Below are 17,494 nucleotides of genomic sequence, written 5' to 3'. Positions count from 1 at the left end.
CCCCAGCCGGCAACACTGCTCCCTGAGGGCCTGCTCAGCGCCAGATAGCCACGGGAGGCCACCCGTATCCAGAGACCACCCCCATTTTTCTGAAGAGAAAACAGGTCAGAACAGATTGATTTCTGTGCATAAGGTTAGGCCCCTGGAAAGTGACACTTCCGGGCCTACTTGGGTATCTGCTACACTTGTGATTCTGAATAGCCCCAGCCAGTACCAGCGTCGCACCATCATCGTCAACGCCATGTGTCCTGAGCACTGATGTTTTTCCGTTTTATTAACAAAAACTCTGCTCCTGAGAACAAACTGCTGCAGCTTGCCCCAGTGGCCAAGGGGGTGGGGAGGCCCAGCCGCTGTCCCATTTGGCCAGGCAAGACTCTATTCACACCAAGGTGAGATCAGGGAAGGGAAGCTGGCCCCAGCTGGACTCCAGCAGCCTCTCCTGGGCTTTGAAGCCAGAGGGGGCTGGGAGTGAAGTCAAGGTGTGAAGTTTTGGTGGGGGGGGGGGCAGCCATTTGGCATGGTGGAGGAGGCCAGAAAGTTGAGGGGCTACTGGTTGGGGGAAGGGAAGCAGAGGTAGTTGGAGAGGATGGCACTGGGCTCTGCAGTGTCTCAGTACATTGGTTTAGAGCCCACATCCAGGAATCCTGAAGGCCCTGGGTAGGAGATGGAGAATGGTCCTCCTTGGAGGAAGTGTGGGGTGAAGGATGCTGCCGGTGGAGCTGTCGGGTACCCCGATCCGCCTGGCCCTGGCTGCAGCTCCAGGAATGCAGCCGAGTAGGGGCCTGGACGCCCTGACTCCACAGTCTCTGGAAAGCTGGGGTTCCTGGAGTAGAGAGAGGTGTCAGAACTAGAGAGCTAGCCCACCCAGAGCAGCCCAGCCTGTGCCCTCACCTGGCTGGTAGGTGGCTGGGGGCCCCGTGGAAAGCTGCAGGGTGAAGGACATAGGCCTCTGCACTTGGGCCTCCACAGTGAGGAGCTGGGGCAGGAGCCGCTTCCCGGGGAGCTGGGGCCTGCTCCACATCCGACTCCTGAATGTCTCCACCCAGCGTGGAGTCACAGGGACCCCCTGGCATATCTGGGGAGACAGAAGGGACACATTGGACCAAGGAGGATCATTGTGCCAGAACTGGCTCTCTTAGGGGACAACACTCACCTCCATTCCCATAGGCCTCTGTGGCTACTGGCTCTGGGCCCTGAAGTTTCCTCTTCACTCGGGCGTCTCGCTCCCTGGGGAACAGTGATGGTGATGGTGATGGTGATGATGATAATGACACTAATAGTACTTTCCAGGTGCCAAGCATGTCACCCTCCTGGGGTCCCTGTCAGTTATGTGTCATCATTGTGCCCATTTTACAGATGAGGAAACTGAAGACAAGGGAATTACGTGACAAGCACAGAGTTGGGATCTAGGCCCCACTTGAACTTTATAGTGCTGTCCTCTCCATTTACAAGGAAACTGGGCTGTGGTGCCACCCATCAGTCATATTTGCTCTTTCCTCAGCCCCCAACAGTAACCTTACAGGAATTTTCCATCGCCTGTGCATCTGCTCCACCCCTCCTTCACAGAATAACTTCCAGCATATGTCACTTCCAAGTTCTCTTTTTCAGAAAGACCTGCTGACCTCCTCTCTGACTTTTCTTACACTCCCACATTTTATAAGCACCTCAAGAATTATGGGGTAGGGGCTGGGAGTTTGGCCTAGTGGTAAAGTGCTTGCCTAGCATGCACAAAGACCCAGGTTCAATGCCTTGGTACCACATACCTAAACAAAAGCCAGGAGTGGTGCTGAGGCTCAAGTGGTAGAGCTCCAGCCTTGAGAAAGTCCAAGGACAGTGCTCAGTTCCTGAGCTCAAGCCCAGAAATGGCCAAAAAAAAAAAAAAAAAGAATTATGGGGCAGCTGAAGGGGCCGGGCTCAGGTCAGATGCCCAGTCCTTAGTAGTCCCTTAATAGTCTAGTCTAATCTGGCTTCCTATCACCTTTTGACTTACCTCATGCCACCACACCTATCATGCCAAGGCATGGTTCTGCCTCAGAGGCCTGGCATGTTATGTAGGCCTGCCCGCCTCACCCCTTCCCTTCAGGATTTCCTCAGGCCTTTCTAGATCTCTTACCTAATACTTTCCTCCAGTCCTCTTTCTCCTCTTTCCTGCTGGGGATGGAACCACTGAGCTACACTCTAGTTTTATCCTTCCCTTCCCTGCTTTGTTTCTTTTCTCTATAGAACTTAACATTCTAACAATTTGCTTTTATTTTATACTTGAAAATCTATTCTATGAGGACCCATGATCTGAGTATTGAATCAATCACTTAAAACGTGTTTACTTTTCCTCATTGTTCTGGACCTCCCACCCCCACCCTACAGCACAGTGCCTGACACACCAGAACTAAGAAATGGTAAGTAAGAGTGAAGGAATAAACAAGATGTGGTGCACTGTTAAAAGTGCTTGCCTAGGAAGCGCAAATCCCCGAGTTCAAACCCCAGTAACCACACACACACATATAAAAGCAAATGCCCACCTCTTGCAGTTTCTGCCATTCTCTCGGAATCCTTTGGCAAAGGGATTGGCAGCTATCTTCAGCTGTGTGATCTGGGGACACACATCCGGGCTAAAGCTCCTTCGCAGCCTAGGCAGGCCAGCCATACCCCTACCCCCACCGCCTGCCAGGTCACTCACCCTTGGGTTCTGGTAGGCTGTCACGGAGATGAAAGTGGTCTCAGGGAAGCGGAAGGAGGCCACGCCTCCCCAGTGCTGGCTGCAGAGCTGGGCTGCCCTTACCAGGTGGATGCGAGGCTGATATTTGTGCATGGAATGCAAAATCAGCTGGGGAGGGGAGAAACAGGGATGACTCCCTCTTCTGAGTGTCAGCCTTCTCCCTTCTCTCAGCATCACCCCCCACCTCTATTCTGGGATCCCAGAACTGAGCCTCACGTGGCCATGGGGGTCCAGTGTGCTGTTAGTGAGCTTGACACGATGGAAGGATACAGGCTGCCGCATCCAGTGGGCGCCCGTGGCAGGAGAGTCGGGGTGAATGTAGACACGATCAGGCAGCCTGGGCTCAGCCTTGCCGCTAGGCTCCCATCGCCGGCCCTGCCAGCGGTATCGAGCCCCGTCCACTGGAACTACATCCAGAAGAAACAGGTAGCGAGCCTCAGGGTCCAGGCCTGTGACAGACACTCGGCAAGCTGGAAACATGCGCCTGCACTCAGGAAGAGAGGGAGAAGCCTAGAGCTACCCACTGCCAGCCAGAGTGAGCCCATCACCAGCAGGCAGCCCCAAATAGGCACTAAGGTTCTGCAGAATTATACCCCCAGGTAAAGTTGGCAGTGGCTCATATCTGTAATCCTAACTACTCAGGAGTCTGATGACAGGATCACAGTTCAAAACCAGCCTAAGCAGGAAAATCTGTGAGACTCTTATCAAATGGTAGAGTGCTAGCCTTTGAACACAAAAGCAGCCAAGGCCTGGAGTTCAAGTTCTAAGACTATCAGTAAAAACAAAACAAAAACTCCAGAGGAGAAAGTCTAGAAAGGTGTCAGGATTGGTGGGGAAGTAGAACCAGTGGGTTAGGGGATCCTAAGTAAAGCCCGGGATCCTGACACCCCAACCCTTCTTGCAGAGAGGTGCTGTCTTATCTCCCCAAAACTTTGGCAGAGGCCTCCTGCTTTCCACTCTGATCCCTTCACTTTGTTTCCAGTACCAGACACATGACCGTTAGACAAATTTGCCCTGGACTGTGGGCCTTAGATAGCTAGCCCCAGCTGCACACTGCTTCCTTGTCTCCGGAGTATGCCTAGATCTTGTCACATACTTAAGTGACATATGCTCACTCCTGAGACGATAGTGATGCTGGTCACTGGCTGACCCTTGACCCCAGACCATCTGAATCTGGCTCTTGCCACACACTGATGGGCCTGATCTAGGCCACACACCAGCCAGACTTTCTGCTACAGGTCCAAAGTGATTCTCAATAGATTGGCTTCTTAACCCAGCCAGAGACCCAGCCACTGACACTTGACCCTTGCTTCAGAATGACTACTGATTCCAGTGTCATCCTTGTCTAGGCCATAATCAGATTCAACTGTAGCTCCAAACAAACCCCCCATCACAGCCCTAGAGTCCCAAGAACTTTGCCTTTCATGAGAACCAGCTCAAACTGACTTAGCCACCCCTCACCTGCCAGCTTTGGTGATGATCATCTCCGTCCCCACAGCGCTGAATTCTTTCCACAACTCCTGATTCTCCAGGCTCAGGCTGACCCCAGGGAGGGAGTGGAGGGCCTCTGGGGCGGGTGGTGCTGGCTCAGCACCCAGGGCTGGAGGTAGAAGGGGCAGAGGTGGAGGTGCAGCCAGGGTGCGTGGAGCTGCCTCAATCCCAGAGAGGAAGCAATCCATCTTGGGGGTATCCAGATCTGGAAATGTTGGAAGAATAAGAAACCAACGGATGGAAGCACAGCCCCAATCCTCTACCCAGAAAAAATGGTCTCACTTCTCACCTGGGTAGCGGTAGCCCTCTGCCAGGGCAGGTCCAAAGGTAGAGTCTGCCCCTGGCTGGGGAGGCCCCAGACGGTAGCCTGACCCCAAGGAGGGGTATAACTCTCGTGGATGGTACATGCTGCTGTCCCTTCTAGCCTCAGGGCAAGAGACTAGAGTCCCAGGGTGCTGAGAGATGCCCCCTTTATAGCTCACAGCTCAGCCCCTTCCAGACCCGAGATCACAGCCCCTCCCCTCATTGGGGCCCTGGAGGTGGGCTGGCGTGGAGACCCCTGGGGGCCGCCTCGAAGGGGTCCAAGAAGGGGCCGGATACCTGGGTACCCTCCCCTCGCCTCTCCCACTCCCCGTGTGGCTTCATTAGCCCCGACCCCCTGCCCCCTCATTACATAATTAACTCCTCGGTCTGATTGATCCCCAGGGCTTGGACAGGGACGCAGTTTGGTGCTTCCGGACAGCTGGTGCTGGTTCCCACGGCAAGGAGCCGGGCTAGGAATAAGCCTGGGGCGGGGCCTGGACCCTGAGACTGAAGCTGAGTCAGTCCTTGATCACCCCAGAATTTTTGCCAGGTGACCCCCCCCCCCAATCACCACGCACCACACATTTCACTTGGAAGATGTGCCTAGCAGGGAAGCAGTGGGGACCTTGGGGGGGGGGGGGACAGGAGAAGGGCAGGATTGGAAAACCACAGCCTGTGCTAATTACTTGGGAGCACTGAGAATCTCAAGAAATTCACAGCAAAGGGCAGAACCCTAAAGTCCTCCGTCTATAAAGCCTCCATCAAGTCTCAAAAAGTTGAGGAATGAGCACAGCTCAAAAGTCCCTGACGTCTCACACAGCCGGATTGCTTAGAAGATAGTGGAACTACACTTCCCAGCAGGCCACGCGCCAAAGCGCATACGAAGACCGGAACAGTTTTCGCTAGGATGGCCGGGAGTTGTAGTCCGGAGAGGAGGTTCGGTTAAAATCGCGGCCTCCCGGTCTGCCAAAAGAAAATCAGCCTCTAGGCGGCAGCCAAACACTAAAGCCAAAAAAAAAAAAAAAAAAAAAAAAGCACAGACAGCCGAGGTCAAGGCCTAGAGCGTCATTGTGGCTCTGTGATCTCCACTGGCATTGGAAATGCACCAGCTTGAGCTTACTTAGCACAGGAATCTACATCTGAGCCCGCTCCCCAACTCCTGGATTCCACATGAGCCTGGGGGCTGGTTCTGCACTTCATTGTTTTATTATGTACAAATGCTACAGAACAAGGAGAACAGACACGCGTGGGGTGAGGGGGGCCGGTGGAAGGAGAAGGTCACAGGGCAGATAGTGCACTGGGGCCAAGAGAGCAGCACACAGGCCATAGCTATGGGGCAGGAGGGACAGGAAGGAAGGGGTTACAACAACAACAATGAGATCCAAGCCAGCCAGATCGCAGGAAGGTATGGAGGTGTCATCCCCCTTCTGATTTCTCCCTCCCCCCGCCAAAGTCACAGTGCATGCAATAAAATATATGTACAGGAGCTGGATCCTTCCTGCCCTGTAGGAACCCCGAGGGTCCAGAGCTCTGGTGCAGGAAATCCAGTGGCGCCCCCTGGCAGCCAGGCCAGGCTGGAGCCACATGTGTCAGGAGCAGGGGTCAGTCCCAGCCGTTGTCTTTGATCATGTGGTTGAGTTCAATGATGTACTTCCCCTCTTTGTACTTCTGGCTGCTCTCAAAGGCCTGCTCCTGGAAAGGAGGAGGGGGGAGCTAGTCATCCCTCCCTCCCTTTTCCTCCCACCCCCAGCAAATGCTGTATCACCAGGCATAGCATGACTGGCATAGTATGACTGTGACGGGACCCATGTTACTCAGGAGAAAACTGGCCCAGTGTAAGCCAGGAGACCTATCCACAGACACAGCTGTGGGCCATTTCTCACTACCAGGGTGCAGTCAGAATTCAGAATCACAGCTACTTTTTGAGTAACAACAAAGAGCTGTAACTGGTGACCTGAGGGCTACTTGAACCTACATGGTGGTTTGAGGTGAACAGTGGAGTTTAATATAAATAACTTTAGGTGGCTGAGTACATGCACAGGTTCTGGGATAGATTTCAGCATGTCAGGCAAAAACAAAAGAAAACAAGTAACTATTAACTCTAATTTCCAGGCATGCATGCTCACTTCAGTTTGCCAGTCTGCTTTCTCACCAGAAACTATGATTCCTCTTTGACAAATCCAGTGTTTACTTGACTTTGCAAAGATTAAACTTTGCCAGTATTGGGGCTTAAATTCAGGGCTTGGACACTGTCTCCTAGATTTTACTACTCAAGCTGGCGCTCTAGCACTTGAGCTATATACACCTCTCTTTCTGGCTTTTTTTGGTGGTTAAAGTCTCACAGACTTTTCCAGGTTGGTTTCAAACCCCTGGTCCTCAGATCTCAGCTTCCTGAAGAGGTTAAGTTCTCAACTGTAAGCTACTAGTATCCAACTAAGATGAAATTTTTTCAATCTTGAGCAGGGAGTTTGCCCTAGTGGTAAAAGTGCTTGCTTGCCCATCATGCACGAAGATCCAGATTCGATTCCTCAGTACCACATATATAGAAAAAGCTGGAAATAGTGTTGTGGTTCAAGTGCTGAGTTTAAGCCCCAGGACTAGCACAAAAAAAGGGGGCGCTTTCAATATCTGGATCTGCATAGCTCTTTATTTTACAGAGATTCTCAGAGAACCCAAGTCACTTATGCTGAGACACAGAGCAAATTTGTGGCAGGGCAAGAGGTAAGCTCAGTTGGATTAGTCTATCTCTGCTGGAGACATCCACTTCACCAAAACACTCACAGCAAGGTTTTCCCCAATCTCATAAAAATTCCCGAGCATCTTGTTTGTTACATCTAATCTGATCTCCAGAAAGGTGTGGGGTGCCTTGTGTTGGCTTTATCTTCCAATGCCAGATAAGGAAATGAGACTCCGGGTAATGAAATCAGATCCTCTACTGAAGCAGAGGCAAGGACAAGGATGGAAAACTAGTCTAAGTTCCACATTGCCACAGGGTTCTGGGCAACTTCTCTGATTTTCTGCGAATAACAATATGAGATAGTGACCCAGGGTTGGGTTTAAAAAAAAAAAATCAAAAACCACAAACTCTGAAATCCCAGCCCTCAGGAAGCTAAAGCAGGAAGATTATAAGACTCAGGGCTAAGAAACTGGTAAGACACTGTCTCAAAAAACAACTACAACAACAAACAAAATAAAACAAGAACAACCAAACAAAACACAAACAAGCCAAGCAAGTGTCTGGTCCCTATCTTGTTACTAACTGTGTGATCTTGAGCAAATTACTTAATAACTCCAGGCCCCTTGGTCATCTATAGAAAATAGGTGATTGCTATAATGATTGCAGACAGACTCTATGTCAAGCACACAACAATGCATGACCAGTGTTCAGTATATGGTCTGTGCTTATACTCTGTCTCTAAAATAGGGGTGGTGCCAGTGCCTTTGAGAGAAGAAGTGGGTTAAGGAAAAATCCTAAAAGCCCTTGTAGGTTGTGGGGGAAGAGGTCATGGTAAGGAGGTAAAAGCAGCTTGGTTTGTCTGCGCTGGCCCCAGTGTATGCTGAAAGGTTACAGAGGCTCTAAGGAAGAGGTAATGTGAGGTCGAATCAAAGGCCAACCTGGGCACACAGGTCACTGACTCACATATTTCCAGCCCAAAGTGGTCTTGCAGTTTTCACAGTGGATGTCAGCGACAGCATGGAGGCCTGTCAACAGCACCCGCTCCTCGGCTGGCCCGCAGCCCACGTTTACCCTGTTGGGGACAGCGAGAGTCGCACCGGAGCCCTCCCCTGCCAAGCTTGCATCCAAGCTCATGTGTGTGTCCTTAGCCTCCTAGAAAAGGGTGAGCAGTAGCTTCCTGCCTGAATTCCTATCTGAAGCGTGCAACTCTGGGACTCTCAGCATGATAGCATGATGGCAGGAGGGCCACAGGCCACAGGAGGTCAGGGAGAAGAAAGACAGGAGACCAAAATACTCACACAGAATTGAAGAGGTAGGCGCGCCCCTGACTGCCCTGGAAGGACTAAAGGGAGGAAAGCCAAGAAGAAGGGGAGGGGGGTGATCAGGACCAGCTGATGGGGAGTTGCCAAGTAGCCCCCATTCTCGCCTCAGCTATGGCCTGGTTACCTTGGAGATGAGGTCGTCGTGGTTGGCCAGGTGGGCTCGGCAGTGGGCACAGCTGTACCTCCGATGGCAGTCATCCAAGTAGGCCTGAAACGTCTTGGGCTTTGATATCCGCACCATGGCGGGGGCCAGGGGCAGTGGCCCCACGCGGGGAGCGGCCCACGGGGAGCAGAGGGAGCCCAGCGCCTGGCAGGGAGGGAGTGGGGGGCGCTGTCAGGCCCTCTGGCCACACACACATGCAGGCGGGCTGGCTGGGAACCGCGGGGGGGGGGGGGGGGGACTCTGTCACACTTGGCTACTCTCCTGTCCCCAGAGCCAGCAGTCTCGCCAGGGACCCGAGAGTCGTCTCAGTTCTGACTCAAGTGAGGAAGGCCTCGGGTTGCATCAGTGGGGAAACTGAGGCTAGGAGGAGCTCCAGGTGAGTCACCTGCCTCCGAGATCGGGCAGGTGAAGCTTGTAGGAAGGGGCTCGAGAGTGGATGGGCCGTCAGCCTCCAGTTTAGGGGGACCGTGGAGGGGGTAGGCACGAGCTGGTTCTCAGGACCCGTGTGTGCGGCGGGCTGTCTGGGGGTTCACCTGGGGAGCGGGTCCTTCCCCTGGAGGAGGCCTCGCTGGAGGTGGAGGGTCACCTGGGAAGGGAGGGGCTCTTACCTGGGGGGCGCCAGGTCTCCTCTGCGCCGAGGGAGTCTTACCTGCGTCGCCGAGCCTTACCTGCGACCCCCCTGCGAGCTCACCTGGGACGCGGGGCTGGGGTGGGGGGAGCGGACGCCCGGGGAAGGGGGCAGTCCTCGCGGGCGGGCGGGGTGGACGGGGCGGGCCTCACCTCGCCTGGGCGCGCGGGGCGGGGGAGGGGGAGCCCGGTCCGCGGGGTAGCCTGGCCTGGGAGTGGGGGGCGCCGTCCCCCCCGGCCCGGGTTCGCAAGCCGCCTCGACTTGTTTACACCGAGACCAGCTGCTGCCGCGGCTGCGGCGGGAGGGGGAGGGGGCCGGCCTCCGCGCCCGGCGGCCGCCCTGGCCAATCGGCGGGCGGCATGCAAATGAGGGGGCGCGTCATAGGGCGGCCGGCGCTGGCCACGCCCCCTCTCCCCTTTTCCCGGCTCCCGCCGGCCCGGAAATGCGGCTGCGGTCCGCCGACCTCCCCCCTCCCCGTGGCGCGGCGGCGGCGGGTCCGGGGCCTGGTCGCCGCTTGGGTCGCCCGCGATGGCCCGAAGGGGCCGGGATTGGAGGGTCTTGACCCAGCGTGGAGTCTAGCCGGAGGGCGGTGTCTGCACACACCCGGACATCGCCGTCGTCGTCGTCTCGGTGCCCATCTCCCACCCTGCAGCGGGCCTGTCCGGACGCTTCTCCCACGGTCTCCATCGTACCGGGGACGGAGGCGTGAGGGAGCCCCAGGGAGGTCTGGCATCTCTCCCGAGATGGGCCAGCCGGGAGAGGCGAAGCTAGACTTCTCACTTTTCCATGCCACCAGGAAGAGCTTCCTTACCGCTCAGGCGCCAAGAGCTAGCTGTTAACACTTCTGGGATCTAAAGGGTTGGAAGAAGCCAGTTTGCACTGGGGTGTCGCCTCCTCCAGGCAGCCTCCTCTGATCTCGACCCTCCAGAGCTACGTTAGGTCTGCTGGCCCGCAACGGAAGTGCCTGCCTGCTTAAACATGCTTGCCATACTTTAGAATGCTCCGTGGTCACTGCAGGGGTTCTAGGGTCTAGGCTGGAGTGGAACACTCACTTCTTAGGCAGTGGGGATATATTCGGTGAGGGAATCAGGTTTCAGGTTGGATGCATGAGACCTGGGAGTGGAAATGAGATGAACTGGCCCTCACCACCACAACAGCAAGGGGGAGGGGGAGTAAAGGCTTTTTACTGTCAGAGAATGGAACCAGAAGCTCTAGGTCTCCAGAAGATGGGGACCGGGGCACCTGGCTGGCCCTCTGAGACATTCCTGAACACGGAGGTCAGGCTGGCATAAGGCGTGGTGTTGCCCTGGGTTTGGAATGTAGTGGAACCAGTGTGCCAGGCTGGTGAAGGCCCCAAGGCTCTTTTGCCCCAGGTCTTAAGGCTTTGGCCCCAAATATTTCCCCTCTTCCCCTCACTCCAAACACAACAAGGTGACTGACACACACACACACACACACACACAAAAGTTTATTTTTTAAGGAAGAGAGAGCCTCAGACTACAGCTGCTGGTTGTGGTTGTCTAGATAGCGCCTCAGAGCTGAGGGAAAATCTGTCATGACGCCAGTAGCCCCCAAGCTGAAAGCTGCTTCAAAATCTGACTCTTCATTAAGGCACCAAAATATCACCTGAGCAGGGGAGGAGAGGTTTGTTAGTTTCCAAATATCTCCCTTTTTTGTCTTGAGGAAGACCCCCCCCACACACACACCCATGATATGCTGGAATTGAAGGTTAACTTTTCAGGAATCTTACACAGTGGTTACAGTTAACATGGTTATAGTTAAAAATTAAATTGTGGGGCCAAGAGTTTGGCCTAATGGTAGAGTGCTTGCCTAGTATGCACAAAGACCTGGATTCGATTCCCTAAGTACCACATACATAGAAAATCTGGAAGTGGCGCTGTGGCTCAAGTGGCAGAGCGCTAGACATGAGGAAAAAGCCCAAGGACAGTGCTCAGGCCCTGAGTTCAAGCCCCAGGACAAGCAAAAAAATAAATAAATAAATTATGCAAACTTACAATTATTACATTAAAGACAAAGACAATACTCAGAGCCTGTCTCTTCCTAATTTCACTATTTTCCTACTTCCTGTTTTCTTGAGGTTTCTGAGTTGATTGAAGTTGTGTAATGTATCTCTGTTCTGTATTTACTGACAATACACTGGCAGTCAGAAACTGGCTAAGGGAAAAAAAAGTATATATATATATAAAAAATCAGTCCTCAAGCTTTCTCAAGGCTAGTACTCTACCACTTGAGCCACAGCACCACTTCCAGCTTTTTCTGTGTATGTGTTATGGACCAAACCCAGGGCTTCGTGCATGTTAGGTGAGTACTCTACCACTAGTCCACACTCCTGGTCCCAAGGTGGGAATATTGTGGGGAATAATGTGTGTGTGTGTGTGTGTGTGTGTGCATGTGTGTGCATGCATGTGTACCAGGACTGGAATTTGAACTCAAGAGCCTGGGCACTGTCTACTAGAGTCTCCCAGAGTCTTCCTGCTCTGCACTAGCTTTGAACCTCAGCCTCTTTAGTAGCTAGGATTATAGGCATGAGCCACTGGTGTCCAGCCCAGGCTTCTTTTTGAGGCTAGTGACCTGTCAGCTTCATCCAAGCTGCCCCTGGCCACTTTCCCCAAGTTATGGCCTGGAGAACTTCCATTATCTCAGCCTTTTGTTCCTCCAGCTCTTCCACTCACAGAGCCCCTGGGGCTAAGATGGCCTCTCTCCTGCACACTCTCTGCTTCCAGACCCCAAAGCCACAGCACTGTTTCTTTCCTGTGACAGGTGGTGTTAGCAGGCAGAGATCTGTTTCTCTTCCTTTCTTGTGTTACAGTGCTTAGATATTCTCTATGAGGTTTGCGTTCAGATCTGATGCTCAGGACCGTGGGACAGGATGGGCTGTGCCAGCCTGCTTCTCCCCTTGTTGGGCCAGGGCATTAAGTTCCATTTGTCAGCATCCTCAAATGGCTCATCACACCTTAAGTACCAGTTCCACATGGGTACCAAAAAGGTAGCAACACTCAGAAGAGGTGCCCTGACCAAAGAATTCCACAAGGTGGCAGCAGAGTGCGCAGAGCCCTGCTGTCAGTCAGCCAGGTGCATGCTGGGAACCACCTTCTTGCCTGGAGTGGTTCTCAATTCTCACCTGCACCCCTCGTTCTTCCAGGTGTCGGATCAGACTTTTCCTCATGATGAGCCTGGGTGGGAGAGGGGTGGTAAAGGTAAAGAGTAGGGGACAAAGAAAGACTGGTAGAGTCTTGTGGACCCGCACCCTACTTTCTGAATCACCTCACCATTTTGTAACCACAGCTGCCAGCTTGTTTAGCCCAGAGCAAGGAAGTGGGAAGAAGGTCCTGCAGAGAGAAGATAGCAGGGTCAGCCCCTTGGGTTTCGCTCTGTCGCAGGGCGGGGGTGTGGTGATAGTGATCTCATGACCAGGGTGATGCCATTCCCTTTAGAAGAACCTCTGCAGTTGCCCAAAGGAACCATGCCAGCCTGGGTTGAGCCGTGTTCTCTGAGCCGTGTATCATCTTACACACAGGGAACTGGAGTCTCAGAAAAGAAGTGGAACTTGTGTAGGTCATGAAGCACAGAGGTGGCGCTGAGGCCAAGGGTCAGGACTTAATTTCAGAGCAGGACATTCCATTCAGAAAGCCACCTGGGCAAGTGGCACTGTGGCTCAAGGGGTAGGGTGGTAGCCTTGAGCTGAAGAGCTCAGGGACAGTGCCCAGGCCCTGAGTTCAAGCCCCATGATCATGAGAGAGGGAGGGGGAGAGATTCTTTTGCCAGTTTTGGGCTTGAACTTAGGGCTTGAGTTCTGTTCCTGAAGTTTTTTGTTGTTTGTTTTTGTTTTTGCTTAAGGCTAGCACTCTACCACTTGAACCACAGTACCACTTCTAGCTTTTCCTTTTTTTTTTTTCATTTTGGGTCTTGGAGCTTGAACTCTGGGCTTGGGTGCTGTCCCTGAGCTCTTCAGCTCAAGGCTACTGCCCTACCCCTTGAGCCACAGCTCCACCTTCCCTTTTCTAGTGATTAATTGGAGATAAGAGTCTTACAGTCTTTAGTGCCCAGGCTAGCTTTGAACCTCGATCCTCAGATCTCAGCCTCCTGAGTAGCTAGGATTACAGGTGTGAGCCGCCACGCTCAGCTCACTTCCAGCTTTTTCTATGTATGTGGTACTGAGGAATCGAACCCAGGGTTTCATGCATGCTAGGCAAGCACTCTACCACTAAGCCACATTCCCAGCCCAAAGATCAAATTCTTCTAAAGATGTGAAATCACTTTGCAACTCTTTTCTTTTTTTAATCTAAATGTGTGCACCTAACGTCTTTGTACCTTGGGCTTGTAGAGCTGGCTGAGAATATTCTTTGGGACAAAAGGAAGTAGCTGAAAACTCTAGGATCACCCAGAAGCTGGCAGAAAGCAAAGGGAGGCTTGAGAGCCAAGAAAGTATCCAAGCTTCTGATACTTTGTCTAGCTGTTACTTTGTTACACAGGGCCTGCAACTAGAGAAAGGTTACCTTTCCCTTCAGAGAATAAGGCTCAGTGGGCCAGACTATAAAGTCACTGAGGATCTGAGCATCTACATGTCTTATTTACTAGCACCAAGAGGCCACCCCACAAGATTCTGGAGGAAATCTGGTGGCTCACACCTGGAACCCTAGCTACTCAGGAGGCTGAGATCTGAGGATCACTGATGGAAGCCAGCCCTGGCAGGAAAATCCATGAGGCTCTTTTCTCCAATGAACCATTCAACCAACCAGAAGTGGCACTATGGCTCAAGTGGTAGAGAGCTAGCCTTGAGCACGAAGACTCAGAGACAGCACCCAAGCCTTGAGTTCCAGCTCCACAACTGACAAAAAGAAATCAGTGTGGGTATTCTAGGAGGCACGAGGGAACCTGTGCTCATCATGCGTAGCAGACCCTGAGCATGGAGGCCTGAGCTAAGCCATGCTGTTCTGAGGCCTGGTCTCAGCACTTGTACCTGTTGATGATAGTGGGCAGGAAGCAGAAGAAGAACTCCTCAGGAAGGGAGACAAAGGGCAGCAGCCCTAGATAATAGACAAACAGCATCCACACTGTCCGGCATATGGTGAAGGATATGGGCATCTCGGGGTTCTGGGGAAGCAAGGGGGGGTTAAGAAAGGAGCATGGGGGAGCAAGGTACAAGAAACAGTATACACTGGACAACAGGAGGTCCTCAACCATGCCGGTATGCTCTGTGTGTGTTTGTGTTCCAGTCTGGTTTTTTTTTTTTTTTTTTTTGCCAGTCTTGGGCTTGAGCTCAGGGCCTGAGCACTGTCCTTGGACTTTCTCAAGGCTAGAGCTCTACCACTTGAGCCTCAGCACCACTTCTGGCTTTTTTCTATGTATGTGGTACCGAGGAATCGAACCCGGGTCTTCATGCATGCTAGGCAAGCACTTTAACCCCTAGGCCAAACTCCTGTCCCCCTCCAGTAAGTTTTAACTCAAGGCATCAAGCTTTCTCTTTGGCTTAGCTTATTCCTGAATGGCGCTCTACCACCTGAGCCATGCTTCCAGTCTCATTTTGCTGGTTAGTTGGAAATAGAATCGTCCAGACTTTTCTACTTGAGCTGGCTTCAAATAGAGATCTTTAGCTCTCTGCCACCTGAGTAGGATTACAGGTGAGTCATTGGCACCTGATACCTCTCGTGTGTGTGTGTGTGTGTGTGTGTGTGTGTGTGTGTGTGTGTGTTGGTACTGGTGATTTCTGGAGAGGATTATTTAAGTGGTACATTAGTACCAGCATCCTATAGGAAAAAGGAGAAATCTTAACTGGGTCTCTCCCTCTCTCTCTCTCTCTCCCCCCCGCCTTCCATAGTGACGGGTCAACTAATCATAGACTGAAGCCTCTGAAACTAAGCCAAAATAAATTTTCCTCCCTTAGGTTGTTTACGCCAGGTGTTCTATCTAACAATGAATGGCCAGTGCTGGAAGTCTCATTGCCCCAAACCAGTGTACCAGGTCCTACTGCCCTAGACTCTCCAAAGCCTGTCCTTAGAAACTGTGGTCAAGGGTCAAGGACTAGCTCCTAGCTGGGTGCTGGTGGCTCACATCTGTAATCCTAGCTACTCAGGAAGCTGAGATTGAGGCCAGCCCAACCAAAAAGTCCATGAGATGCTTATCTCCAATGAACTACCATAAAGGTGGCTCAAATACCAGTGTCACCCTTCAGTGGAAAAGCGAAGGGATAGTGCTCATGTCATAGTTCAAATCTCAGTACAGGCACACACACACACACACACACACACACACACGCATGCGCATGATAAAAATACTAGTTCCTTAGGCTGAGGTGGCATACAAGGCCCTACAGTGGAGAGGGAAAGGGACTCACAGCAGCCTTGCATTTCTTCAAAATCGAGCTCTTCTCGGAGGCCCAGATGGTAATCTTGCTACGGTTAAAGCGCTTCACCAGACTGGCTACCTACTAGGAAGACAGAGAGGCTGGGGGGGGGGGTGGCCAGGCTTCTGGTGGCCCTGGTGGCTTCCCTGCCCAGGCCAAAGCACAACACCTTGTGAATGAGTTCCTCATTCTTTTCTTTGATCTCCACAATGGCAGGCAACTGTGGAAACCTCTGGAACACATCCTCCAGGCGTATCATATGCCGGTCACTCCCATGGGCAAAATGGCCTGGAGACGGTGGGCAAATTAAAGCTTGGAACCAAGGATGGGGTAGGGAGGACCCAAAGCGAAATAGTCCCAGGACCCAAAGCCCTTGTTCTTACCTGGCAAGAAGTAAATCTCCAGCTCTTCCTTGTATAGGGGCAGATCCTGGAGACAATATGGAGTGTGTCACCACGATTCACACCAGATGGCGTGGTGACTCTGAATATGGGGTTCTGGTAAGACTCACCTCAAAATCCAGGCTGCTAATATCCTTGTTCAGACCTGACTGGCGATTCAGGTTCTTGTCATGTGATACCACTACGACACCATCCTTCGTTAGCTGGCAGTCGAGTTCCAGGAGGTCTGCTTTTTGAGCCACAGAGCTGTGGGGAGCAAAGGTTGGTAGTGGAGGGGAGGAGGAGGAGGAGGAGAAGGAGGATGTGGGAGGAGGGGGCAGATTGCATGCTGGCAGGAGAAGGGCATGGGATGGGGCAGAGATAATGTTGAGGGGTATGTGCAAGCCGTCTGCACATTTCTTGGGGATCCAGGCACCCAGGTAAGGATGAGGATGACAGCTCTCCATGTTGTGCAATGGCGCTCTGGACAGGATAACTCACTTCTCTATGGCCGCCATGGTGCCTTCCAACAGCTCTCCAGACCCTGTGGAGGGGTGGCCAGGGTGGGTCCAGCCCCACTTAATAACTACCTTTCCTCTCGCTGGCCTCCCTCCTCCCTCGGGCTTCCTCCTCATCTTCTCAGCAACCTGGTTGACCCAGCTTCTCCTTCTCCCTTCCATGCCCTGCCCTGGCCTTTCTCGCTTGGTCCTTACCCTGCTTTTCAGCCTCCATTCTCCAACCCCTCCCTACTTCTCCCCAGCTCACCTCCTCGGTGGGCTGTCAGGCGGCCCTGGAAGACTGGCGAGCGGGGTGTATGCAGCAGGCGAGGCCGATGGAGGAAGAACATGGAGAAGATGATGTAGGTGGCCAGAGCAGGCAAAGCAAAATACAGCAGGAGGCTCATGGCTGTTCTCCAGGTCAGGACCTGAGGTCCAGGCTCCTCCTGCTGCCAGCAGTCCCAGTGGACTGGGCTGCTTGAGGCTGCCTGTCTAGCTGGTATAGGCTGGGCCTGCCGCACTGCCTGGCACCACTCCCCCAACCTCCCTCCCCCCCCCCCCCGCCCCGGACCTGCTGAGCCTGCTGCCCATGCTGGCTAGTGGCCAGGCTGCAGGCCTCCCTGGGCTTTGGAGTGGAGGCGCAGGCCTGGGCCCCTGATTCCCAGATCCTTCCCTAACCCCAGAACACCTCCATCTTCAGCCACTTGGGGGGACTGAAGGCCCTTATCCCAGGGGCTTTTGGCCTAAGTAAGGTATACTACATACCCTATTGCCCTTGCTACTTAAATAAACATGAGGATGTGTAGTACAGGCCAGAGTCACCCCGAATCACACCCTCCCCCAGATAATTAGACAGGAAGCCATCCTGAAGGAAAACAGTGACTAAGGGGAAACTGATTCCATTCTCCCAGTAGTCTGGAGTTCCCTACACCCCTGGCTAGATGGGGAGTCAA

The 17,494-nt window shown here is 53.0% G+C and overlaps 3 protein-coding genes across 4 annotated transcripts; all 3 read right to left on the bottom strand.

The window, feature by feature from the left end:
* Positions 1–244: 244 nt before the first annotated feature.
* On the bottom strand, positions 245–4,799 carry Tbx6 (T-box transcription factor 6). The gene is made up of 8 exons (XM_090357939.1): positions 4,497–4,799; positions 4,178–4,412; positions 2,933–3,200; positions 2,678–2,824; positions 2,520–2,590; positions 1,154–1,227; positions 892–1,075; positions 245–823 (listed from the first exon to the last, which is right to left on the bottom strand). The coding sequence occupies exons 1-8, from the start codon at positions 4,612–4,614 to the stop codon at positions 610–612; spliced, it is 1,311 nt and encodes a 436-aa protein (XP_090214065.1). The 5' UTR covers positions 4,615–4,799; the 3' UTR covers positions 245–609.
* An 895-nt stretch (positions 4,800–5,694) lies between these two features.
* On the bottom strand, positions 5,695–9,536 carry Ypel3 (yippee like 3). Of its 2 annotated transcripts, none has more exons than XM_090357936.1 (5): positions 9,453–9,536; positions 8,634–8,816; positions 8,486–8,529; positions 8,151–8,259; positions 5,695–6,202 (listed from the first exon to the last, which is right to left on the bottom strand). In XM_090357936.1, exons 2-5 carry the CDS (start codon positions 8,748–8,750, stop codon positions 6,113–6,115), a joined length of 360 nt encoding a protein of 119 aa, XP_090214062.1. In that variant the 5' UTR covers positions 8,751–8,816; positions 9,453–9,536; the 3' UTR covers positions 5,695–6,112. The 2 variants fall into 2 exon arrangements, with proteins under 2 accessions (XP_090214062.1, XP_090214063.1); XM_090357937.1 differs by lacking the exon at positions 9,453–9,536 and adding an exon at positions 9,281–9,355.
* A 1,217-nt stretch (positions 9,537–10,753) lies between these two features.
* Gdpd3 (glycerophosphodiester phosphodiesterase domain containing 3) lies at positions 10,754–17,034 on the bottom strand. Its single transcript, XM_090357935.1, has 10 exons — positions 16,810–17,034; positions 16,546–16,588; positions 16,176–16,311; positions 16,048–16,093; positions 15,834–15,952; positions 15,656–15,745; positions 14,282–14,415; positions 12,591–12,650; positions 12,443–12,494; positions 10,754–10,926 (listed from the first exon to the last, which is right to left on the bottom strand). Exons 1-10 carry the CDS (start codon positions 16,946–16,948, stop codon positions 10,798–10,800), a joined length of 948 nt encoding a protein of 315 aa, XP_090214061.1. The 5' UTR covers positions 16,949–17,034; the 3' UTR covers positions 10,754–10,797.
* Between the last annotated feature and the right edge of the window lie 460 nt (positions 17,035–17,494).

Source organism: Megascapheus bottae, chromosome 25 (genome assembly GCF_031878675.1).
Source record: "Megascapheus bottae isolate mThoBot1 chromosome 25, mThoBot2.hap1, whole genome shotgun sequence".
NCBI classification, from domain to species: Eukaryota; Metazoa; Chordata; class Mammalia; order Rodentia; family Geomyidae; genus Megascapheus; species Megascapheus bottae.
The sequence above is the reverse complement of the archived record's forward strand: the minus strand, read 5'-3'. Positions and strand labels throughout refer to the sequence as shown.

Coding starts and splice junctions, on each gene's coding strand:
- Tbx6 (XM_090357939.1), bottom strand. CDS start 4,614: ATGTACCATCCACGAGAGTTATACCCCTCCTTGGGGTCAGGCTACCGT. Junction 2,825..2,932: donor CACTGGACCCCCATGGCCAC/GTGAGGCTCAGT, acceptor TCCCCTCCCCAG/CTGATTTTGCATTCCATGCA. Junction 824..891: donor CCCAGCCACCTACCAGCCAG/GTGAGGGCACAG, acceptor TCTCTACTCCAG/GAACCCCAGCTTTCCAGAGA.
- Ypel3 (XM_090357936.1), bottom strand. CDS start 8,750: ATGGTGCGGATATCAAAGCCCAAGACGTTTCAGGCCTACTTGGATGAC. Junction 8,530..8,633: donor ACGACGACCTCATCTCCAAG/GTAACCAGGCCA, acceptor TCCTCCCTTTAG/TCCTTCCAGGGCAGTCAGGG. Junction 8,260..8,485: donor GCCTACCTCTTCAATTCTGT/GTGAGTATTTTG, acceptor TGTCCCCAACAG/GGTAAACGTGGGCTGCGGGC.
- Gdpd3 (XM_090357935.1), bottom strand. CDS start 16,948: ATGAGCCTCCTGCTGTATTTTGCTTTGCCTGCTCTGGCCACCTACATC. Junction 14,416..15,655: donor TGAAGAAATGCAAGGCTGCT/GTGAGTCCCTTT, acceptor TTGCTTCCCCAG/AACCCCGAGATGCCCATATC. Junction 12,495..12,590: donor GCAGCTGTGGTTACAAAATG/GTGAGGTGATTC, acceptor TCTCCCACCCAG/GCTCATCATGAGGAAAAGTC.